General features: G+C 47.1%; 1 protein-coding gene and 1 non-coding gene across 6 annotated transcripts in view; both read right to left on the bottom strand.

Moving 5' to 3' along the window:
- CEP295 (centrosomal protein 295) overlaps positions 1–25253 on the bottom strand; it is a 144174-nt gene that overhangs the window by 43551 nt on the left and 75370 nt on the right. For 4 of the 5 annotated variants that reach the window (XM_063951432.1, XM_063951434.1, XM_063951433.1 and 1 more), the window contains exons 17-28: positions 25011–25226; positions 23581–23660; positions 23059–23179; positions 21405–21620; positions 20384–20538; positions 20115–20274; positions 18375–18529; positions 17963–18113; positions 15840–15994; positions 15571–15730; positions 7649–8265; positions 6890–7027 (exon numbers count right to left, since the gene is read on the bottom strand). In XM_063951432.1, coding sequence (XP_063807502.1) covers positions 6890–7027; positions 7649–8265; positions 15571–15730; positions 15840–15994; positions 17963–18113; positions 18375–18529; positions 20115–20274; positions 20384–20538; positions 21405–21620; positions 23059–23179; positions 23581–23660; positions 25011–25226 — 2324 coding nt within the window. The remainder of the gene's footprint in view (positions 1–6889; positions 7028–7648; positions 8266–15570; positions 15731–15839; positions 15995–17962; positions 18114–18374; positions 18530–20114; positions 20275–20383; positions 20539–21404; positions 21621–23058; positions 23180–23580; positions 23661–25010; positions 25227–25253) is intronic. The other variant, XM_063951436.1, reaches the window with a different exon arrangement.
- Positions 23420–23488, bottom strand: LOC135054286 (small nucleolar RNA U2-19). Its single transcript, XR_010243483.1, has one exon. It is a non-coding gene; the product is annotated as a small nucleolar RNA U2-19 (small nucleolar RNA).

The raw sequence follows: 25253 nt of genomic DNA, 5'->3' as shown, positions 1-25253 counted from the left end.
TAAAGTCTTCTGCCGCCTCTGAAGATCTTTTTCTCTCATACTCACCCGGCTTCTATCTTCCGGCTCTGTGAGGAGGACGGCGGCGCGGCTCCGGGACGAACTCCAGGGTGAGACCTGTGTTCTGACTCCCTCTGGAGCTAATGGTGTCCAGTAGCCTAAGAAACAGAGCCCTGAAACTCAGAGAAGTGGGTGTTTCTCTCTCCTCAGTCCCTCGATGCAGGGAGTCTCTTGCCAGCAGGCTCCCTGAAAATAAAAAACATAACAAAAATGCTTTCTTACAGGAAACTCAGGAGAGCTCCTGAAATGCACCCAGCTCCTCTGGGCACAGTATCAAACTGAGGTCTGGAGGCGGGGCATAGAGGGAGGAGCCAGTGCACACCCAGAGTCAAAGTCTTTCTTAAAGTGCCCATGTCTCATGCGGAGCCCGTCTATCCCCCATGGTCCTTACGGAGTCCCAGCATCCTCTAGGACGTTAGAGAAATATATATATAATAATAATAAATAAACTAATCTGCATGGAGCAGGAGCTCCCTTCTTGCGCTTGTACCTCCTAGGCACAATTTTCCAAACTGAGGGAGGAGGGATGTGAAGGGGGAGGAGCCGGCTGTGCAGACAATGCTAATTTTAGATTGTGCCACACCTCCGGTTGCAAACTTCACACCCCTAATGTCTAAGAACGCTCCAGTGTCCCCTAGTGGATGAAAGAGAAAAAGTGTTGACCTTTTGACCCTATCGACCATCTGGTGTCGACCTATTGACTGTTTATCTATGTACTGTCTATCCTTCAATCCACACCCACATAAAATATATGGATATAGAAGACACAGAAGTTCTCAAATAAAAGCATGAGGCTGTAGGCCAAGGGCTTTTATCCAAGTTACAGAGCTCCAAGGTGACTTGTATCTGTAATAACTTACAGCAGAGAGGGCTTGTTCCTTAGTATACACACATTTTGTAAAGACTGAAGTGATGACATCATGACTAACTGATCATAAGCAATGACAAAGCAACGCACAGTTTTCACTAGCACAGTATATGGAACTATGAGCCTGATTCAGATCTGATCGCAGCAGCAAATTTGTTAGCAAATGTGCAAAACCATGTGCACTGCAGGGGGGGCAGATATAACATGTGCAGAAAGAGTTAGATTTGGGTGGGGTGTGTTCAAACCGAAATCTAAATTGCAGTGTAAAAATAAAGCTGCTAGTATTTACCCTGCACAGAAAATAAGATTTTACTCACCGGTAAATCTATTTCTCGTAGTCCGTAGTGGATGCTGGGAACTCCGAAAGGACCATGGGGAATAGCGACTGTGCACGGACGAGCTGACATAATAAGGAAGGATTTTGAATCCCGGGTAAGACTCTTACCAGCCACACCAATCACACCGTATAACTCGTGATACCATACCCAGTTTAACAGTATGAAAACAACTGAGCCTCTCAACAGATGGCTCAACAATAACCCTTTAGTTAACAATAACTATGTACAAGTATTGCAGACAATCCGCACTTGGGATGGGCGCCCAGCATCCACTACGGACTACGAGAAATAGATTTACCGGTGAGTAAAATCTTATTTTCTCTGACGTCCTAGTGGATGCTGGGAACTCCGAAAGGACCATGGGGATTATACCAAAGCTCCCAAACTGGCGGGAGAGTGCGGATGACTCTGCAGCACCGAATGAGAGAACTCAAGGTCCTCCTCAGCCAGGGTATCAAATTTGTAGAATTTTGCAAACGTGTTTGCCCCTGACCAAGTAGCAGCTCAGCAAAGTTGTAAAGCCGAGACCCCTCGGGCAGCCGCCCAAGATGAGCCCACCTTCCTTGTGGAATGGGCTTTTACTGATTTAGGATGCGGCAGTCCAGCCGCAGAATGCGCCAGCTGAATTGTGCTACAAATCCAGCGAGCAATAGTCTGCTTAGAAGCAGGAGCACCCAGCTTGTTGGGTGCATACAGGATAAATAGCGAGTCAGTTTTCCTGACTCTAGCCGTCCTGGAAACATAAATTTTCAAGGCCCTGACTACGTCCAGCAACTTGGAATCCTCCAAGTCCCTAGTAGCCGCAGGCACCACAATAGGTTGGTTCAAGTGAAAAGCTGATACCACCTTAGGGAGAAACTGGGGACGAGTCCTCAATTCTGCCCTATCCATATGGAAAATCAGATAAGGGCTTTTACATGACAAAGCCGCCAATTCTGACACACGCCTGGCTGAAGCCAAGGCCAATAACATGACCACTTTCCACGTGAGATATTTTAGATCCACGGTTTTAAGTGGCTCAAACCAATGTGATTTTAAGAAACTCAACACCACGTTGAGATCCCAAGGTGCCACTGGAGGCACAAAAAGGGGGCTGAATATGCAGCACTCCCTTAACAAACGTCTGAACTTCAGGTAGTGAAGCTAGTTCTTTCTGGAAGAAAATTGACAGAGCCGAGATCTGTACCTTAATGGAGCCTAATTTCAGGCCCATAGTCACTCCTGCTTGTAGGAAATGCAGAAATCGACCCAGTTGAAATTCCTCTGTTGGGGCCTTTTTGGCCTCACACCAAGCAACATACATCCGCCATATGCGGTGATAATGCTTTGCAGTTACATCTTTCCTGGCTTTAATCAGCGTAGGAATGACTTCCTCCGGAATGCCCTTTTCCTTCAGGATCCGGCGTTCAACCGCCATGCCGTCAAACGCAGCCGCGGTAAGTCTTGGAACAGACAGGGCCCCTGCTGCAGCAGGTCCTGTCTGAGCGGCAGAGGCCATGGGTCCTCTGAGATCATCTCTTGAAGTTCCGGGTACCACGCTCGTCTTGGCCAATCCGGAACCACGAGTATTGTTCTTACTCCTCGTTTTCTTATTATTCTCAGTACCCTTGGTATGAGAGGCAGAGGAGGGAACACATAAACTGACTGGTACACCCACGGTGTCACTAGAGCGTCCACAGCTATCGCCTGAGGGTCCCTTGACCTGGCGCAATATCTCTCTAGTTTTTTGTTTAGGCGGGACGCCATCATGTCCACCTGTGGCCTTTCCCAACGGTTTACCAACAGTTGGAAGACTTCTGGATGAAGTCCCCACTCTCCCGGGTGTAGGTCGTGTCCGCTGAGGAAGTCTGCTTCCCAGTTGTCCACTACCGGAATGAACACTGCTGACAGTGCTAAGACGTGATTTTCCGCCCATCGGAGAATCCTTGTGGCTTCTGCCATCGCCATCCTGCTTCTTGTGCCGCCCTGTCGGTTTAAATGGGCGACTGCCGTGATGTTGTCTGATTGGATCAGTACCGGCTGGTTTTGAAGCAGAGGCCTTGCCAGACTTAGGGCATTGTAAATGGCCCTCAGTTCCAGAATATTTATGTGTAGGGACGACTCCTGACTTGACCAAAGTCCTTGGAAATTTCTTCCCTGTGTGACTGCCCCCCAGCCTCGAAGGCTGGCATCCGTGGTTACCAGGACCCAGTCCTGTATGCCGAATCTGCGGCCCTCTTGAAGATGAGCACTCTGCAGCCACCACAGTAGTGATACCCTGGTCCTTGGAGACAGGGTTATCAGCCGATGCATCTGAAGATGCGATCCCGACCACTTGTCCAAGAGGTCCCACTGAAAGGTTCTTGCATGGAACCTGCCGAATGGAATTTTGCTTCGTAAGAAGCTACCATTTTTCCCAGGACTCGTGTGCAGTGATGCACCGATACCTGTTTTGGTTTCAGGAGGTCTCTGACTAGAGATGACAGCTCCTTGGCTTTCTCCTGCGGGAGAAACACTTTTTTCTGTTCTGTGTCCAGAACCATCCCCAGGAACAGTAGGCGTGTGGTAGGAACCAGCTGTGACTTTGGAATGTATAGAATCCATCCGTGCTGTTGTAGCACTTCCCGAGATAGTGCTACTCCGACCAACAACTGCTCCTTGGACCTCGCCTTTATAAGGAGATCGTCCAAGTACGGGATAATTAAAACTTCCTTTCTCGAAGGAGTATAATCATTTCTGCCATAACCTTGGTAAAGACCCTCGGTGCCGTGGACAGTCCAAACGGCAGTGTTTGGAATTGGTAATGGCAATCCTGTACCACAAATCTGAGGTACTCCTGGTGAGGATGGTAAATGGGGACATGTAGGTAAGCCTCCTTGATGTCCAGGGATACCATGTAATCCCCCTCCTCCAGGCTTGCAATAATCGCCCTGAGCGATTCCATCTTGAACTTGAATTTTTTTATGTATGTGTTCAAGGATTTCAATATAAAATGGGTCTCACCGAACCGTCCGGTTTCGGTACCACAAACAGTGTGGAATAGTAACCCCGTCCTTGTTGAAGTAGGGGCACCTTGACTATCACCTGCTGGGAATACAGCTTGTGAATTGCCTCTAGCACAGTCTCCCTGCCTGAGGGAGTTGTCGGCAAGGCAGATTTGAGGAAACGGCGGGGGGGAGACGCCTCGAATTCCAGCTTGTACCCCTGAAATACTACTTGAAGGATCTAGGGATCCACCTGTGAGCGAGCCCACTGATCGCTGACATTTTTGAGGCGGCCCCCCACCGTACCTGGCTACGCCTGTGGAGCCCCCCCGTCATGCGGTGGACTCAGAGGAAGCGGGGGAAGAATTTTGATTCTGGGAACTGGCTGACTGGTGCAGCTTTTTCCCTCTTCCCTCGTTTTACACGCTTGCATTTCTGAAGCCGAAAGGACTGTACCTGATAATACAGTGCTTTCTGAGGCTGTGAGGAAACCTGAGGTAAAAAAAATTTCTTCCCAGCTGTTGCTGTGGATACGAGGTCCCAGAGACCATCCCCAAACAATTCCTCACCCTTATAAGGCTCTATGTGCCTTTTAAAGTCAGCATCACCTGTCCAGTGTCGGGTCTCTAATAACCTCCTGACCGAATGGACATTGCATTAATTCTGGATGCCAGCCGGCAAAATATCCCTCTGTGCATCTCTCATATATAAGACGACGTCTTATGTTCGCAAAATAGTATCCCTGTTTGACAGGGTTACAGACCACGCTGCAGCAGCACTATCTGCAGGTCTCAGTCTAGTACCTGAGTGTGTAAATACAGACTTCAGGACAGCCTCCTGCTTTTTATCAGCAGGTACCTTCAAAGTGGCCGTATCCTAAGACGGCAGTGCCACCTTTTTTGACAAACGTGTGAGCGCCTTATCCACCCTAGGGGATATCTCCCAGCGTAACTTATCCTCTGGCGGGAAAGGGTACGCCATTAGTAACTTTTTAGAAATTACCAGTTTCTTATCGGGGGAACCCGCGCTTTTTCACACTTCATTCACTCATTTCATGGGGGAACAAAACACTGCCTGCTTTTTCTCCCCAAACATAAAACCCTTTTTTAGTGGTACTTGGGTTAATGTCAGAAATGTGTAACACATTTTTTATTGCCGGGATCATGTAACGGATGTTCCTAGTGGATTGTGTATATGTCTCAAGCTCGTCGACACTGGAGTCAGACTCCGTGTCGACATCTGTGTCTGCCATCTGAGGGAGCGGGCGTTTTTGAGCCCCTGATGGCCTTTGAGACGCCTGGGCAGGCGCGGGCTGAGAAGCCGGCTGTCCCATAGCTGTTACGTCATCCAGCCTTTTATGTAAGGAGTTGACACTGTCGGTTTATACCTTCCACCTATCCATCCACTCTGGTGTCGGCCCCACAGGGGGCGACATCACATTTATCGGCATCTGCTCTGCCATCACATAAGCCTCCTCATCAAACGTGTCGACACAGCCGTACCGACACACCGCACACACACAGGGAATGCTCTGACTGAGGACAGGACCCCACACAGCCCTTTGGGGAGACAGAGAGAGAGTATGCCAGCACACACCAGAGCGCTATATAATTTAGGGATTAACACTATATTGAGTGAATTTTTCCCAATAGCTGCTTGTATATACAATATTGCGCCTAAATTTAGTGCCCCCCCCTCTCTTTTTAACCCTTTGAGCCTGAAAACTACAGGGGAGAGCCTGGGGAGCTGTCTTCCAGTTGCACTGTGAAGAGAAATTGGCGCCAGTGTGCTGAGAGATAGCTCCGCCCCTTTTTCGCGGACTTTTCTCCCGCTTTTTTATGGATTCTGGCAGGGGTATTTATCACATATATAGCCTCTGGGGCTATATATTGTGATATATATGCCAGCCAAGGTGTTTTTATTGCTGCTCAGGGCGCCCCCCCAGCGCCCTGCACCCTCAGTGACCGGAGTGTGAAGTGTGCATGAGGAGCAATGGCGCACAGCTGCAGTGCTGTGCGCTACCTTGGTGAAGACTGATGTCTTCTGCCGCCGATTTTCCGGACCGCTTCTGGCTCTGTAAGGGGGACGGCGGCGCGGCTCCGGGACCAAACACCAAGGCCAGTTCCATGCGGTCGATCCCTCTGGAGCTAATGGTGTCCAGTAGCCTAAGAAGCCAAAGCTAGCTGCAAGCAGGTAGGTTCGCTTCTTCTCCCCTTAGTCCCTCGCTGCAGTGAGCCTGTTGCCAGCAGGTCTCACTGTAAAATAAAAAACCTAATTATATACTTTCTTTCTAGAAGCTCAGGAGAGCCCCTAGTGTGCATCCAACCTCGGCCGGGCACAAAATCTAACTGAGACTTGGAGGAGGGTCATAGTGGGAGGAGCCAGTGCACACCAGGTGACCTAAAAGCTTTCTTTAGTTGTGCCCAGTCTCCTGCGGAGCCGCTATTCCCCATGGTCCTTTCGGAGTTCCCAGCATCCACTAGGACGTCAGAGAAACAATATAACCCACCCAAATCTAACGCTCTCTGCCTGCCCCATTTGCTAACACATTTGCTGCTGCGATCAGATCTGAATTAGGATATATATATATATATATATATATATATATATATATATATGACCTCGCTGTGCAGAATAATCTTGTACATGCAAAATAACAGTACCTGGGAAGTGCTTGTTTCATGTAGGTCAGAGGTACTGGCCGGGTTGAGCGTAGGCTCGGAACACGCAACACTGCTGTCATTAAAGCTCACCAGAGTTAAGTCGGGTTCTTCCAGGATTCCACGAGCAGACTCTGAATCCTAACAAATACAAGTAAACAATTATACCCCAATTACCTAATGGGTTAAATCTGCTGGAACAGCTCATTGCTCACGCTCATCCCAGAATGCTCTCCTCTCCTCCATAACTTCCTTGACAATCTCAATACAAGAGCTGAGAGGTCTGGCCTAGCAGCAGGTGGTAGCTCTGCCATGACCAATCCCTAGAGATCCAAAAACTTTAAATACTACGTAAATACAGGTTGAGTATCCCCAGTGACCTCAGTATGCTTGGGACCAGAAGTATTTTGGATATGGGATTTTTCCGTATTTTGGAATAATTGCATACTATAATGAGATATCACGGTGATAGGACCAAAGTCTAAACACACAATACATTTATGTTTCATATACATCTTATACACACAGCCTGAATGTAATTTAATACAATATTTTTAATAACTGTGTTTTAAACAAAGTTTGTATTTATTGAACAATCAGAAAACAAAGGATTCACTATCTCACTCAAAAAATTCCGTATTTCGGAATATTTGGATATGGGACACTCAACCTGTAGTACATATACGTAATACCCAAAGGATGTTAGATCATTTCTACTATAGTTACACATAACAAAGGTTATTTCCTCTGTACATTTCTCACCCAGGTATGAACGCAGCTGGGCAGCGAGTCGGCAGATGATCCTATAGTAAAGCTAGACAGGAAACGTGCAGAGGATCCCCCAGAGAGAGACTCATGTGTGATACTCTCCGATCTTGGGATACGATTTGATGAGTGCAGTGCAGCTGCGGTACCAGAGTCAGAATACGAGCCGCGTCCAGGTAGCGCAGCGGTTTCTCTGCTGTTTTGTGGATCATGACCAACTGTCCCGGGGTTTCCTTCTCCATGTAGCCCATCATGCACAGCAAGTAGCTCCTCATAATGGACACTTGGCTGAGCCTTCTTCTCTAAGAAATCAGAGACGGGAGGCTCGGACAACTCAGAGTCATTCACCGTCATCTGTGTAGCCATCAGCTCATGGAAAGAGCCAGTGTCTTCTGCTGCGTTGCGTCTCAGGACGGGTTTGGAAGATGATTGAATGGCATCATACTCATGAGACCTATCAGCAGGCAATGAGGAGTCACGTCGTGTGGGCGCCCCAGAACGTACATTGTCCAGGCCATGAGCAGAAAGTCTACTGGACACCTCATTCTGGCTGCTCAGATCAGCCTCATTCAGGGTGTGCTCAGGATGCAGTGGGAGGAACAGTCCTGAGGAATCTTCAATACAAGAAAAGATACAGTAATAAATGTTTAATAAAAAGGACACGACTGTAAAGAACTAAATCCAACATACACGAATTACTTCTGTTGTTCAATTATCTTGTAAATTAATCTGGTTAATTGATGGAACCTACAGTACAAAAGCAAGGGATAAGGAACGTAATAGGGTTTTTGTTAAATCCCCTCCTCTGATACTGCAGAGGAACGGAGACAACGGGTTAAGGATAAAACAGAACTACTACTCTCCCTTATAACACGCTGCTCCCTGCGGTTATCCAGTTTACTGTTAGTCCAGTAAGACGACAAAATGAAACCAGAAAGCCCACAGCCCTTGGCGGTATCCGGTCTAATAAAAAAAGGTCTACAGTCAATAGGTCGACCACTAATGGTCGACATGGTGAAAAGGTCGATACTTTTTATTCTTCTTTTTATTTTTATTTTATTTTTTTACTTTTGCTGCATTTACTATCCGTCACAAACTCCGCTCGCCACAAGGGGACGCATTCCAACAAAAATGTTTAAAAACACAAACTTTTATTTGTGTCAACCTTTTGACCAAGTCGACCTTTTGACCTGGACGGCCTAATGACGGTCTATCTTTATAATGTCTATCTTCTATAGCAGAACCGCCCTTGGTGGGTTTGTTTACTCTCGCCACCATAATTGTGCCCAAGTGGATGATTGTGGTAGACTACGAATCCACCACTGCAGCTGGGGCTGTCAAAGTATGCCGCCCTGTAACTTGCAGCTTCCAATCAGTTCTCCTGCCAACTCTCATTCTGCAGCGGATGGCTGGGCGTCTGGTGGGAAACTGAGGCCAATGGGGAGCTCTCCCTGCCCTGCATCACTGTAGGGGACCACAACTAAATTAGAGAATCACATATGGGTTACCAGGCAAGTCCTAGTCACATAAGGTGATGACGGAGCCTTTCCCTTCATACGCAGCACAGGAAAATAAGAATTTACTTACCGATAATTCTATTTCTCATAGTCCGTAGTGGATGCTGGGGACTCCGTAAGGACCATGGGGGATAGCGGCTCCGCAGGAGACTGGGCACATCTAAAGAAAGCTTTAGGACTAACTGGTGTGCACTGGCTCCTCCCCCTGTGACCCTCCTCCAAGCCTCAGTTAGGATACTGTGCCCGGACGAGCGTACACAATAAGGAAGGATTTTGAATCCCGGGTAAGACTCATACCAGCCACACCAATCACACCGTATAACCTGTGATCTGAACCCAGTTAACAGCATGATAACAGAGGAGCCTCTGAAAGATGGCTCACAACAATAATAACCCGATTTTTGTAACAATAACTATGTACAAGTATTGCAGACAATCCGCACTTGGGATGGGCGCCCAGCATCCACTACGGACTATGAGAAATAGAATTATCGGTAAGTAAATTCTTATTTTCTCTAACGTCCTAAGTGGATGCTGGGGACTCCGTAAGGACCATGGGGATTATACCAAAGCTCCCAAACGGGCGGGAGAGTGCGGATGACTCTGCAGCACCAAATGAGAGAACTCCAGGTCCTCCTCAGCCAGGATATCAATTTTGTAGAATTTTACAAACGTATTTGCTCCTGACCAAGTAGCTGCTCGGCAAAGTTGTAAAGCCGAGACCCCTCGGGCAGCCGCCCAAGATGAGCCCACCTTCCTTGTGGAGTGGGCATTTACAGATTTTTGGCTGTGGCAGGCCTGCCACAGAATGTGCAAGCTGAATTGTACTACAAATCCAACGAGCAATAGTCTGCTTAGAAGCAGGAGCACCCAGCTTGTTGGGTGCACACAGGATAAACAGCGAGTCAGATTTCCTGACTCCAGCCGTCCTGGAAACATATATTTTCAGGGCACTGACAACGTCTAGCAACTTGGAGGCCTCCAAGTCCCTAGTAGCCGCAGGCACCACCAATAGGTTGGTTCAGGTGAGACGCTGAAACCACCTTGGGGAGAAACTGAGGACGAGTCCTCAATTCCGCCCTGTCCGAATGGAAAATCAGATAAGGGCTTTTTCAGGATAAAGCCGCCAATTCTGACACGCGCCTGGCCCAGGCCAGGGCCAACAGCATGACCACTTTCCATGTGAGATATTTTAACTCCACAGATTTAAGTGGTTCAAACCAATGTGACTTTTGGGACCCAAAACTACATTGAGATCCCAAAGTGCCACTGGAGGCACAAAAGGAGGCTGTATATGCAGTACCCCTTTAACAAACGTCTGAACTTCAGGGACTGAAGCTAGTTCTTTTTGGAAGAAAATTGACAGGGCCGAAATTTGAACCTTAATGGACCCCAATTTCAGGCCCATAGACACTCCTGTTTGCAGGAAATGTAGGAATCGACCCAGTTGAATATCCTCCGTCGGGCCTTACTGGCCTCGCACCACGCAACATATTTTCGCCAATTGCGGTGATAATGTTTTTGCGGTTACATCCTTCCTGGCTTTGATCAGGATAGGGATGACTTCATCCGGAATGCCTTTTTTCCTTCAGGATCCGGCGTTCAACCGCCATGCCGTCAAACGCAGCCGCGGTAAGTCTTGGAACAGACAGGGTCCTTGCTGGAGCAGGTCCCTTCTTAGAGGTAGAGGCCACGGATCCTCCGTGAGCATCTCTTGAAGTTCCGGTTACCAAGTCCTTCTTGGCCAATCCGGAACCACGAATATAGTGCTTACTCCTCTCCATCTTATCAATCTCAGTACCTTGGGTATGAGAGGCAGAGGAGGGAACACATACCCTGACTGGTACACCCACGGTGTTACCAGAGCGTCTACAGCTTATTGCCTGAGGGTCCCTGGACCTGGCGCAATACCTGTCGAGTTTTTAATCATGTGGAAGACTTCTTGGTGAAGTCCCCACTCTCCCGGGTGGAGGTCGTGCTGAGGAAGTCTGCTTCCCAGTTGTCCACTCCCGGAATGAATACTGCTGACAGTGCTATCACATGATTTTCCACCCAGCGAAGAATCCTTGCAGCTTCTGCCATTGCCCTCCTGCTTCTTGTGCCACCCTGTCTGTTTACGTGGGTGACTGCCGTGATGTTGTCCGACTGGATCAACACCGGCTGACCTTGAAGCAGAGGTCTTGCTAAGCTTAGAGCATTGTAAATGTCCCTTTCAGGATATTTATGTGAAGTGATGTCTCCAGGCTTGACCATAAGCCCTGGATATTCCTTCCCTGTGTGACTGCTCGACAGCCTCGCAGGCTGGCATCAGTGGTCACCAGGACCCAGTCCTGAATGCCTAATCTGCGGCCCTCTAGAAGATGAGCACTCTGCAACCACCACAGGAGGGACACCCTTGTCCTTGGTGACAGGGTTATCCGCTGATGCATCTGAAGATGCGATCCGGACCATTTGTCCAGCAGGTTCCACTGGAAAGTTCTTGCGTGGAATCTGCCGAATGGGATTGCTTCGTAGGAAGCCACCATTTTACCCAGAACCCTTGTACATTGATGCACTGAGACTTGGCTCGGTTTTAGGAGGTTCCTGACTAGCTCGGATAACTCCCTGGCTTTCTCCTCCGGGAGAAACACCTTTTTCTGGACTGTGTCCAGGATCATCCCTAGGAACAGAAGACACGTCGTCGGAACCAGGTGCGATTTTGGAATATTGAGAAACCAATCGTGCTGCCGCAACACTACCTGAGATAGTGCTACACCGACCTCCAACTGTTCCCTGGATCTTACCCTTATCAGGGAATTGTCCAAGGAAGGGATAACTAAAATTCACTTCCTTCGAAGGAATATCATCATTTCGGCCATTACCTTGGTAAAGACCCGGGGTGCCGTGTACCATCCATACGGCAGCGTCTGAACTGATAGTGACAGTTCTGTACCATAAACCTGAGGTACCCTTGGTGAGAAGGGTAAATTGGGACATGAAGGTAAGCATCCTTGATGTCCCGAGACATCATGTAGTCCCCTTCTTCCAGGTTCGCAATCACTGCTCTGAGTGACTCAATCTTGAATTTGAACCTCTGTATGTAAGTGTTCAAAGATTTTAGATTTAGAATCGGTCTCACCGAGCCGTCCAGCTTCGGTACCACAACAGTGTGGAATAATACCCCGTTCCCTGTTGCAGGAGGGGTATCTTGATTATCACCTGCTGGGAATACAGCTTGTGAATGGCTTCCAAAACTGTCTCCCTGTCAGAAGGAGACATCGGTAAAGCCGACTTTAGGAAACGGCGAGGGGGAGACGTCTCGAATTCTAATTTGTACCCCTGAGATATCACCTGAAGGATCCAGGGGTCTACTTGCGAGTGAGCCCACTGCGCGCTGAAATTCATTGAGACGGGCCCCACACCGTGCCTGATTCTGCTTGTAAAGCCCCAGCGTATACTGAGGGCTTGGCAGAGGCGGGAGAGGGTTTCTGTTCCTGGGAACTGGCTGATTTCTGCAGCCTTTTTCCTCTCCCTCTGTCACGGGGCAGAAATGAGGAACCTTTTGCCCGCTTGTCCACGAAAAGACTGCGCCTGATAATACGGTGTCTTCTCATGTTGAGAGGCGACCTGGGGTACAAACGTGGAATTCCCAGCTGTTGCCGTGGCCACCAGGTCTGAAAGACAGACCCCAAATAACTCCTCCCTTAATAAAGCAATACTTCCAAATGCCGTTTGGAATACGCATCACCTGACCACTGACGTGTCCATAACCCTCTACTGGTAGAAATGGACAACGCGCTTAGACTTGATGCCAGTCGGCAAATATTCCGCTGTGCATCACGCATATATAAAAATGCATCTTTTAAATGCTCTATAGGCAAAAATATACTGTCCCTATCTAGGGTATCCATATTTTCAGTCAGGGAATCCGACCACGCCAACCCAGCACTGCACATCCAGGCTGAGGCGATTGCTGGTCGCAGTATAACACCAGTATGTGTGTAAATACCTTTTAGGATACCCTCCTGCTTTCTATCAGCAGGATCCTTAAGGGCGGCCATCTCAGGCGAAGGTAGAGCCCTTACAAGCGTGTGAGCGCTTTATCCCCCCTAGGGGGTGTTTCCCAACGCACCCTAACCTCTGGCGGGAAAGGATATAATGCCAATAACATTTTAGAAATTATCCGTTGTTATCGGGGGAAACCCACGCATCATCACACACCTCATTTAATTTCTCAGATTCAGGAAAACTACAGGTAGTTTTTCCTCACCGAACATAATACCCCTTTTTTGGTGGTACTCGTATTATCAGAAATGTGTAAAACATTTTTCATTGCCTCAATCATGTAACGTGTGGCCCTACTGGAAGTCACATTCGTCTCTTCACCGTCGACACTGGAGTCAGTATCCGTGTCGGCGTCTATATCTGCCATCTGAGGTAACGGGCGCTTTAGAGCCCCTGACGGCCTATGAGACGTCTGGACAGGCACAAGCTGAGTAGCCGGCTGTCTCATGTCAACCACTGTCTTTTATACAGAGCTGACACTGTCACGTAATTTCTTCCAACAGTTCATCCACTCAGGTGTCGACCCCCTAGGGGGTGACATCACTATTACAGGCAATCTGCTCCGTCTCCACATCATTTTTCTCCTCATACATGTCGACACAAAAGTACCGACATACAGCACACACACAGGGAATGATCTGATAGAGGACAGGACCCCACTAGCCCTTTGGGGAGACAGAGGGAGAGTTTGCCAGCACACACCAGAGCGCTATATATATATACAGGGATAACCTTATATAAGTGTTTTTCCCCTTATAGCTGCTGTATAGTTAATACTGCGCCTAATTAGTGCCCCCCTCTCTTTTTTTAACCCTTTCTGTAGTGTAGTGACTGCAGGGGAGAGACAGGGAGCTTCCCTCCAACGGAGCTGTGAGGGAAAATGGCGCCAGTGTGCTGAGGAGATAGGCTCCGCCCCTTTTTCGCGGACTTTTCTCCTGCTTTTTTATGGATTCTGGCAGGGGTTAAATGCATCCATATAGCCCAGGAGCTATATGTGATGCATTTTTTTGCCATCCAAGGTGTTTTTATTGCGTCTCAGGGCGCCCCCCCCCAGCGCCCTGCACCCTCAGTGACCGAAGTGTGAAGTGTGCTGAGAGCAATGGCGCACAGCTGCAGTGCTGTGCGCTACCTTGTTGAAGACAGGACGTCTTCTGCCGCCGATTTTCCGGACCTCTTCTGCCTTCTGGCTCTGTAAGGGGGCCGGCGGCGCGGCTCTGGGACCCATCCAAGCTGGGCCTGTGATCGTCCCTCTGGAGCTAATGTCCAGTAGCCTAAGAAGCCCAATCCACTCTGCACGCAGGTGAGTTAGCTTCTTCTCCCCTTAGTCCCTCGATGCAGTGAGCCTGTTGCCAGCAGGTCTCACTGAAAATAAAAAACCTAATCTAAAACTTTCACTAAGAAGCTCAGGAGAGCCCCTAGTGTGCACCCTTCTCGTTCGGGCACAGAGATCTAACTGAGGCTTGGAGGAGGGTCATAGGGGGAGGAGCCAGTGCACACCAGTTAGTCCTAAAGCTTTCTTTAGATGTGCTCAGTCTCATGCGGAGCCGCTATCCCCCATGGTCCTTACGGAGTCCCCAGCATCCACTTAGGACGTTAGAGAAATAAAATATTAAGTAAAAAATAAAGGCAGAGTCTGTACACTAGAAGAAGAGGGCTACACAAGTGTCAGTGTGTTACCAGTGCTCTGCTTTCTAGGGATGGCCGATAACTCAGTCTGTGTTTATCCACTGCAATACACACATACTCAATGAAGAACACTCACTTTATCAGTGAGCATTTCCCTACACACAACATGTACAAGCCAACGCAAACATTTACACCACAGTTACAGAAGTTCATAATATGAGCTCAGGTCAAGTGTAGAAGCCTCCAGAGTTAAATGGTCAGGTTACAAAGGACATCATCACTGCTCAGTTACTAAACGCATGCACACACAGTCGACACTTACTGCACACACCCACTCACACAGGTACAACAATAGAGGCATACACACCACACACTTACCGACATGCACTCATCCAGTCTCACAGGTACACACAATATGAGCTCAGGTCAAGTGTAGGAACCCTCAGTGTTATAATCAGGTTACAAAGGATATCATCACTGCTCAGTTACTGAAGGCATACATACCACACACTCACTCACTCACTCCTCACCCAGTCCCTCTCTAGTTACTGACATGCACTCATCCAGTCACACAGGTACACACAACGTGAACTCGGCTCAAGTGTAGAAAGATTCACTGCATTAACTGCTCAGGACAAATGTATGTTCATCACTGCTCATAGCTCACTGCATCCCACCTCCTACATAACACCCACATCATCCGAATTATATATCACCTGTCTGTCCCCTTACCTGAAGCTTCCTTCTGCTTCCCAGGTGATCTGTTCTCCGTGTTCATCCTCTGAGAGTGCAGTAACCCAGGAGATGAGCTCAGGGCAGAGATGGTATGTGGCAGATAGGGCAGAGGACTCCGGCGTGGCTGCTGCTCTTGGCTGCTAGTATTAATGGAGGTCTAGGAACAAGCATTGAATCCAATTAACTCACTTGTCAGGAAGATGGAATAATCTCATTATTTACACTTTCCTGTGGCATATTCACGTGGTAGCAGAGAGGTGTCATACCTGGCTCAGCTCTCCTGAGTACAGAGAACTGCTGGTGGTGTGTGAGCGAGCATAGGAAGGAGTGGAAATACTGAGGTCAGGTTTAGGATCCAGGGGGTGAAAGGTCATTGGAAAGTGGTTATCGGTAGCCGAAGTGTCAACTGCAGCCTCAGTAACTATAGTCAGTGGGAAAGGTGTAAAAATAGAACAATATTCAATAAGTTAAATGTATAAATTTAGTACATATGGAGAATTATTACACTAGAAGCATTACAGATATACATGCAGATTGTGTGCGCTTCATACACACGGATTTCTGTGCATGCACAATTTCAGAGTAGTCACACATGGACTTAAATATACAATTAGTGTTCCTTCTAGGCTGTTTCAGCAGGGTGCTGCACCCTGCCCATTTTTGAAATGTGAAAAAGCACCCTGCCCTTTTTCAGTGCACCCTGCAGGACCATAAATCGCCCCCTTGTATACAGAATGCCACAGTCAAAGTGCATGTTACAATGTTGTCGTCTACTCCTTGCCTTTCTATGCTTAGCCAACTGTATGGCAGAGGAGGCACTGTAAATAACACAGCACTCTGATAAAGAGGGAAAGAACAGGGTAAGCAGTGAGCATGTACTGCTTACAGTATTTCCCTAGTAGAACAGACTTATTTTTTCCTATATATTTTAACCCATTGTTTAACTTTTCTGTTTTAGAACACACATGGATTATAACTAATTCAGCACTGGAAAAGACATTTATAATTATCTACTTATGTATATGCTACAGCCGATCTTTCAAGAAGACTGGACATATACAGTACGTTTCTCAGTACAGATGTTAGGTGTCTTATATGTATGTATGGGTATATGATTTACTAAGGGCAAAATGTATGTACAAAAACTATAAACGTATGCGCTATGCTTTGTGCGCAAAGCGTATCATCAAAAATGTGTCCTTCAAAATAAAAATGTGCCCTCTTCACTGCTCAGCAAACTCCCCTAAAAACATCCTAGATTGAACACTATACAATTACAACAGATGCCCCCACCCCAATGTGTATTGTGCCCAAAATGCACAAGTTAAACATTTTCTTACAAAAAAATGAAAGGCACAAGGCCGTGTGCCAACCGCACGTGCACTGCAGACAACAGAGGGTTATACTGTATAAGAGATCCCGGAGTGCCCTGCCTTCTAGGGGTGGTCATATCTCATCACCCGTGTGCACCCACAGCAGATGGAGGAATCCTTATTGATCAGGTAATAGACACAACGAACAAACATAGCCACCATCTTCCTCAAACATGTACATGCCTAAACCTAACTCATATAGGCACAAGGTCACAATATGAGCTCAGTTCAAGTGTAGGAACCCTCAGTGTTAGGATCAGGTTACAAAGAACATCATCACTGCTCAGTTACTAAGTACATACATACACACACACACACCGCACACTCACTCACTCTCACACCTCACCTACACTTTCCACACTTACTGACATGCACGCAACCACTCACACAGGTACACACAATATGAGCTCAGGTCAAGTGTAGGAACCCTCAGTGTTAGAATCAGATTACAAAGAATATCATCACTGATCAGTTACTAAGTACATACACACCGCACACTCACACCGTACCCAGTCACTCTCCACACTTACTGACACCCACTTTATCCAGTCACACAAGTACATACAATATGAGCTCAGGTCAAGTGTAGGAACCCTCAGTGTTATAATCAGGTTACAAAGGACATCATCATTGCTCAGTTTCTAAAGGCATGCACACCACACACTCACTCTCACACCGTACCCAGTCACTCTCCACACTTACTGACACCCACTCATCCAGTCACACAGGTACACACAATATGAGCTCAGGTCAAGTGTAGGAACCCTCAGTGTTATAATCAGGTTACAAAGGACATCATCACTGCTCAGTTAATATAGTTACACTTATACACCACACTCACTTCCTTACACTAACGCCATATATCCAATCACACAGTTGCACAGAGTGGGCTCGAATGAAGTGTATAAGGTTTGCTACATTAACTGCTCATGACAAATGTATGTTCATCACTGCATCCCACCTTCTATATAACACACAGCTCATCCACATTATATATCACCCTCCTGTCCCCTTACCTGAAGCTTCCTTCTGCTTCCCAGGTGATCTGTTCTCCACGTTCATCCTCTGAGAGTGCAATAACCCAGGAGATGAGCTCAGGGCAGGGATGGTATGTGACAGAGGACTCCGGCGTGGCTGCTGCTCTTGGCTGCTAGTATTAATGGAGGTCTAGGAACAAGCATTGAGTCCAATTAATTCACTTGTCAGGAAGATGGAATAATCTCATTATCTACACCAGGCATGTCCAAACTGCGGCCCTCCAGCTGTTGTGAAACTACATATCCCAGCATGCCCTGAGAGAATGCTAAAGCTGTGTCAGGGCATGCAGGGATGTGTAGTTTCTCAACAGCTGGAGGGCCGCAGTTTGGACATGCCTGATCTACACTTTCCTGTGGCATATTCACGTGGTAGCAGCGAGAGGTGTCATACCTGGCTCAGCTCTCCTGAGTACAGAGAACTGCTGGTGGTGTGTGAGCGAGCATAGGAAGGAGTGGAAATACTGAGGTCAGGTTTAGGATCCAGGGGGTGAAAGGTCATTGGAAAGTGGTTATCGGTAGCCGAAGTGTCAACTGCAGCCTCAATAACTATAGTAAGTAGGAAAGGTGTAAAAATAGAACAATATTCAATAAGTTAAATGTATACATTTAGTACATATGGAGAATTATTAAACTAGAAGCATTACAGATATACATGCAGATTGTGTGCGCTTCATACACACGGATTTCTGTGCATGCACACTTTCACAGCAGTCACACATGGACTTAAATATACAATGACAACAGATGTCCCCACGCCAATGTGTAATGTGCCCAAAATTCACACGTTAAACATTTTCTTGCATAAAAATGAAAGGCATAAGGCCGTGTGCCAACCGCACGTGCACTAGAAACAACAGAGGGGGATATCCAATTAGCCCCGGTAATTAACCCTGATAAGCCGTGGCATGCGCAGTCTTATCGGGGATTTTGTTTCACCTGCCTCCGGCAGGCGAACCAGAATCCCCGGAAACGGACCGTTTCCGTCCGAAAACGGGGCTGTTTCACACGAAAACACGCAGGATTCACTGAACCTGTGTGTTTTCGGGAGAAGGTTTTTTTTTTTTTTTTTTTTTACAGGCGATCCATCTGGGTAGCCTGTAAAAAAATAAAAATCAGTGAAACATCGGAAAAAAGTCAGAAAAATGGCCGTTTTGCGGACCCGATGTTTTACCGGGGATAATTGGATATCCCCCAAAGGGTTATACTGTATAAGAGATCCCGGAGTGCCCTGCCTTCTAGGGCTGGTCATATCTCATCACCTGTGTGCACCCACAGCAGATTGAGGAATCCTTATTGATCAGGTAACAGACACAATGAACAAACATAGCCACCATCTTCCTCAAACATGTACATGATCATGCCTTAACCTAACTCATATAGGCACAAGGTCACAATATGAGCTCAGGTCAAGTGTAGGAACCCTCAGTGTTAGGATCAGGTTACAAAGGACATCACTGCTCAGTTTCTAAAGGCATGCACACCACACACTCACTCTCACACCGTACCCAGTCACTCTCCACACTTATTGACACCAGCTCATCCAGTCACACAGGTACACACAATATGAGCTCAGATCAAGTGTAGGAACCCTCAGTGTTATAATCAGGTTACAAAGGACATCATCATTGCTCAGTTACTAAGTATAAATACACCGCACACTCACACCTCACATACACTCTCCACACTTACCGACATGCACGCATCCACTCACACAGGTACACACAATATGAGCTCAGGTCAAGTGTAGGAACCCTCAGTGTTATAATCAGGTTACAAAGGACATCATCATTGCTCAGTTACTAAGTATATACACACCGCACACTCACACCTCACATACAATCTCCACACTTACCGACATGCAAGCATCCACTCACACAGGTACACACAATATGAGCTTAGGTCAAGTGTAGGAACCCTCAGTGTTATAATATAGTTACACTTATACACCACACTCACTTCCTTACACTAACGCCATATATCCAATCACACAGTTACACAGAGTGGGCTCGAATGAAGTGTATAAGGTTTGCTACATTAACTGCTCATGACAAATGTATGTTCATCACTGCATCCCACCTTCTATATAACACACAGCTCATCCACATTATATATCACCCTCCTGTCCCCTTACCTGAAGCTTCCTTCTGCTTCCCAGGTGATCTGTTCTCCACGTTCATCCTCTGAGAGTGCAATAACCCAGGAGATGAGCTCAGGACAGGGATGGTATGTGACAGATAGGGCAGAGGACTCCGGCGTGGCTGCTGCTCTTGGCTGCTAGTATTAATGGAGGTCTAGGAACAAGCATTGAATCCAATTAATTTACTTGTCAGGAAGATGGAATAATCTTATTATCTACACTTTCCTGTGGCATATTCAGGTGGTAGCAGAGAGGTGTCATACCTGGCTCAGCTCTCCTGAGTACAGAGAACTGCTGGTGGTGTGTGAGCGAGCATAGGAAGGAGTGGAAATACTGAGGTCAGGTTTAGGATCCAGTGGGTGAAAGGTCATTGGAAAGTGGTTATCGGTAGCCGAAGTGTCAACTGCAGCCTCAGGAGCTATAATAAAAAGGTAAGGTGGTTATAACATCTCAATAAATTATTTGGATATATGAACTTCTGTATGTAGACTAATATACAAAAATTTTAATTTTGCACTTATATAAGATGCTTTTCTCGGAGTCTGAAGTGGGACACTAGAGCATTGGGGTATTACCAAAGAATGCAGTAACAGGGGCTTGGGTACTTTTAAATAAATCTCCAAAAGGTGAAGATAAGATGGAGTGTGCCCTCTATAGTTGTCCTGAGCCAATATAAACCCAGCAAATGACCATTATCATCCAAGTGGAAACTGTATGTTTAGAAATCAATGTACAGTATATCTTGTGGACCAAACAAGTTATCCATCGTGCACAAATGAAGGTTGATATGGAGATAATGTCCAGAGAGCCCTCTACTTCTAGAGACTTAAATAGGGTCAAAATGTCCTGATTTAGATGTAACTTAGAACCAAATCATTTGGTTTCTATTAACGTCCCCGTCTTTATAAGAAAAGAGAAAAGGAGTCCTACAAGCCAGAAGCCGCATCTCGGAAACTCTCCTAGCTAGCTTCCCAACTGGAAGGCAGTCTTCTAGGTAAGGAACGTCAACTCCTATAAAATCCACTGGTTCCAAAGGAGGGTGCTTTAATGTTGCCAACACCAGGTTAAGATCCAAGCACATCCACTACTACAGCACTGGGTAACATAGGCTCTCTATAACCTTATAGCATAACCCATCTCCTGTGACTGATTAACTGTGGGATCCTAAGATAGGAAACTCCCACCTAGTGGCTACAAAGGGGATCTCGATCCTAAAAATACAAACAGCCTAAAAGATTTATATAAAATCCCTGGACCCATATATGTAGGTGGAAGATTATTTACAGTGAAAGCTCAGGTTCCTTTGTAGAGAAGCGCTGAGGTCTTTGGTGTACTTCTCAATGATCTGCTGGCTGGGACTGTGCTTCTCTCCTGGAGTCCTGTAACTATCCCAACTCATTTCATGCTGAAGCGTGTTTGCAGCTGCTGGCCGGTTGGAACAGCGGTCTTGCCCTTCCGCAATAACAGAATAGTTACATCTCTGAAGTTCTGATAAGATATCTAAAAGAGCAGACACTAGGTTATTTTATATAATCTCCAAACAAAGGCCTTACTCTCATTCACACGCAAGTTGAAAAGCGGACACGTTTAGCAGATATTTGCAGACTGTTCATGCGCTGCACGATGCTTATTGCTGATGTGAAGGGTCTCAGCATCTGGGAAATGGCAGTATTAGGACGATGAATGTGCGCCTCTGGTGAGTATCCTGGTAGCGTCATGGGGGCGTAACCAGACTTCCTAGCTGTGCAGTGCAGGGAGGTAAAGGGAGCCGCGCTGTGCTGTGAGGAGAAGGGAGCCGCGCTGTGCTGTGAGGAGAAGGGAGCCGCGCTGTGCTGTGAGGAGAAGGGAGCCGCGCTGTGCTGTGAGGAGAAGGGAGCCGCGCTGTGCTGTGAGGAGAAGGGAGCCGCGCTGTGCTGTGAGGAGAAGGGAGCCGCGCTGTGCTGTGAGGAGAAGGGAGCCGCGCTGTGCTGTGAGGAGAAGGGAGCCGCGCTGTGCTGTGAGGAGAAGGGAGCCGCGCTGTACTGTGAGGAGAAGGGAGCCGCGCTGTGCTGTGAGGAGAAGGGAGCCGCGCTGTACTGCACAGGGAGAAGGGAGCCGTGCTGCACAGGGAGAAGAGCGCTGTGCTGTTATGGGAGAGAAGTAGAAGACGACCTCCCAAAGAAAAGAAGAGCCGTCCATGGAAGAAGCTCCGGCAGAAGAAGGCCGAAGCAAGAAGCAGGGTACCAGACAGTGCTGCAGTGGTGGAGAGAAGAACAGCTCTGCACTGCAGCCTCTCCCAGCGCCCTCCCTAGACCACCAGGGTTGTCGGTCACTAGGCCCGTGGGTGCAGTCAGGCGGAAGAGAGCCTGTGTCCCTGGTAAGTGATTCGGAGCATTAGGCCTATGTCACGGTCTCATTATTTTGAAGTGGCGGTATGGAAATATCAGGGGGGCTCAGGCCTTGGCCATGCCTAAGTAAAGCCCCTTGATATTTCCATACCCACACCTCCACTTTGACCACCGCACAAACCAGAATTACCATGTGACAATTCCTTGCTCAAAACTGAGCTGGGAGATTTGAAATTACAGCTTCACAGCAAATCTAAGATTTACTGTAACAGGCCCTACACACCAGGTGATTGGCCGCCGAGGTGGCCGATGGACAACTCAGCGGCAGGGGAGAGTGAAGTTTCTTCACTCCCCCGTTACCCGGCCCCATAGCCCTGCATGCTAATATGGACGAGATCGTCTATATTGGCATGCATGTATAAACGAGCTGGCACCAACGATGAAAGAGCGCGGAGTTCTTGTTCATTAATGAACAAGAATGTTCATATCGTTCAGTTAAATCTTTAAGTGTGTAGGCACTATAAGACCCTTAAGTTCGAACGTATTTTAAGACCATTCCACTTCCCACTGTTGCAAGATATGGCAGCACTGAAACAGCCTGAAACACAAACCAAAGTTTACAGGACTGGAATCCGTCTTCTCACTGGTCAGGAAACTGCCGGTTGATATGGTTGTGGTAGACAAATAATCACAGAAGGCATCTGGGCTGCTTCCATGTGCCGCTGCTTTCCCCTGCATAGACAAACATCGCTGTAACCATCCAACCAATAACGGAGCATTACATCTATCTAGAGACAACACGAGCTCAGATCAAGTGTAGATACCGCCATGGTTTTGCCCTGGTGGGTGTGAACTTCATCATAGCTCAAATAAAATAAAAAACTAAAATATATACAAACACACTCCATCAAATCACAGACATGCGTGACATGACATAACACACAACAAAGACACACACAGACACTTCTTGCTTCCCAGGTTTCACCAGATCATGTACCAGCAGAGCTGGTGATCAGATTTGGCTATTTTTCATCATTGATAAGTTTTCAGTTCTTAAAAAAAAAAAAAAAAAAAATGACCTCAGATCGTATAACCAATCGTTAACAATTATCCATTTCTTTTACTATACTTACAAGCCAATCAGCAACCTCTTTGCTGCTATTAGCAGAGAAACCATGAAGATCCCTGTGCTCGGCTGGAGTACATGGAGGACCTTAATCACAGAAAAAATAATTAAACCCTAATGATCGGCCTCTATACGTCGTCAGAGAGACATGTAAGTTATACATGACATGCAGAAGTAAAAATGTAGAAAAGTGTGTATACAGGGTTTGAGGATGCAACAGAGTTTCATCGGAGGATGCCGTACAACTGCTTATAGCCCAGTTACTTAACCAATGGAGTGGTTTATTGAAAATAAAGCAGATACAGACGTACTCACTGTTATACACACTGGGAAATGGACTGAGGGTCAAATTCAAGGTTGATTGCAAAAGCAAAATCTTCCTCTAATGGGCAATAACATGTGCAATGCACTGGAGGGGGGGGGGGGGGGGGAGGGGGTGTTGAGTTGGGCAGAAATAACATGTGCAGAGAGTTAGATTTGGGTGGGTTATTTTGTTTCTGTGCAGGGCAAATACTGGCTGCATTATTTTTACACTGCAATTTAGATTTCAGTTTGAACACACCCCACCCAAATCTAACTCTCTCTGCACATGTTATATCTGCCCCCCCCTGCAGTGCACATGGTTTTGCCCATTTGAGGAAGATTTTACTTTTGCGATCAACCTTGAATTAGGCCCTGAGTGTAGTGGGGTGTCACACAGCACATCAGCCAATACCAGGTAGGGGCACGGGATGCTGGAACATCGGTTAAAACAGCAGGTAATCGCAAGTATCACTGTAGTTAAGTGGAAAACAACTGTCTACCACTATGGCACTCTCACAAGATCCCAAGATGGCTCTGCACATGCTCAGTCGTAGCTTTGGCACCCCATCTTGGTACTTGGAATGAAGCATCGCTGGAGGAGTAGCAACATGGAGCCTGCACAGTAGCGCACTCCACTTTCAACAATTTTTTTTTTTTTTTTTTTAATCTAGTAAGACACCGTGACTATATATTCAGCTTTGTATAGAAAGCCATTTAGTAAGGAAACAAGGCACTAGTTATGTTAGTGCCATCTACTCCGTTCCCCCCAAAAAATGTTTAGTTATCGACTAATATTTGGAAGGAAACCCTGGCAATAATTGAAAAGAAATTAGAGACCTAGAAATGCACATGTAGGTGCAAACAATGCCTCAGTCACTCACCTTGGGGTAGATTCCTCTTGGCAGGCAAATTGGGCGCAAGTAAATTTACATTGCATGCTTGGAGCTAAATGCAGATATGTGCCCATATTCTGAGCAGGACACATCTATGCAACCTGCACCGCCCCTCCATCTGCGCAACTGGTTTCATAGCCATCACCATTATCCGTGCGCACTCACAGCAGTCCTATCCCTGGTGCAAGATATCTGTCTGGAAACCATTAAGCTGCAAGTGAAGATGCAAGAGAGAGGTTACCTGAGCCGCCCTGGTCATGCGAGACCTCTAGAGACAGCAACTCCCTCCAGGATAACTTGGTGTGGCTCCAGTTTGCACTGTCGTTACAACTCTGGTCCTTGCTGCTGGCTGATAACCTTGATAGGTCCAGATCTCTGAGAGTAGAGTCCCTGCTTTTCTTGCTTATTTCTGGGTTATAGCTCACGGGTTCCTCTCTTCCAGATCCATTATTCAGGCCTATTTGGAGTTGGGCAAAGACAACCT

The sequence above is a fragment of the Pseudophryne corroboree genome, chromosome 2 (genome assembly GCF_028390025.1).
Source record: "Pseudophryne corroboree isolate aPseCor3 chromosome 2, aPseCor3.hap2, whole genome shotgun sequence".
Taxonomy (NCBI): domain Eukaryota; kingdom Metazoa; phylum Chordata; class Amphibia; order Anura; family Myobatrachidae; genus Pseudophryne; species Pseudophryne corroboree.
The sequence above is the reverse complement of the archived record's forward strand: the minus strand, read 5'-3'. Positions and strand labels throughout refer to the sequence as shown.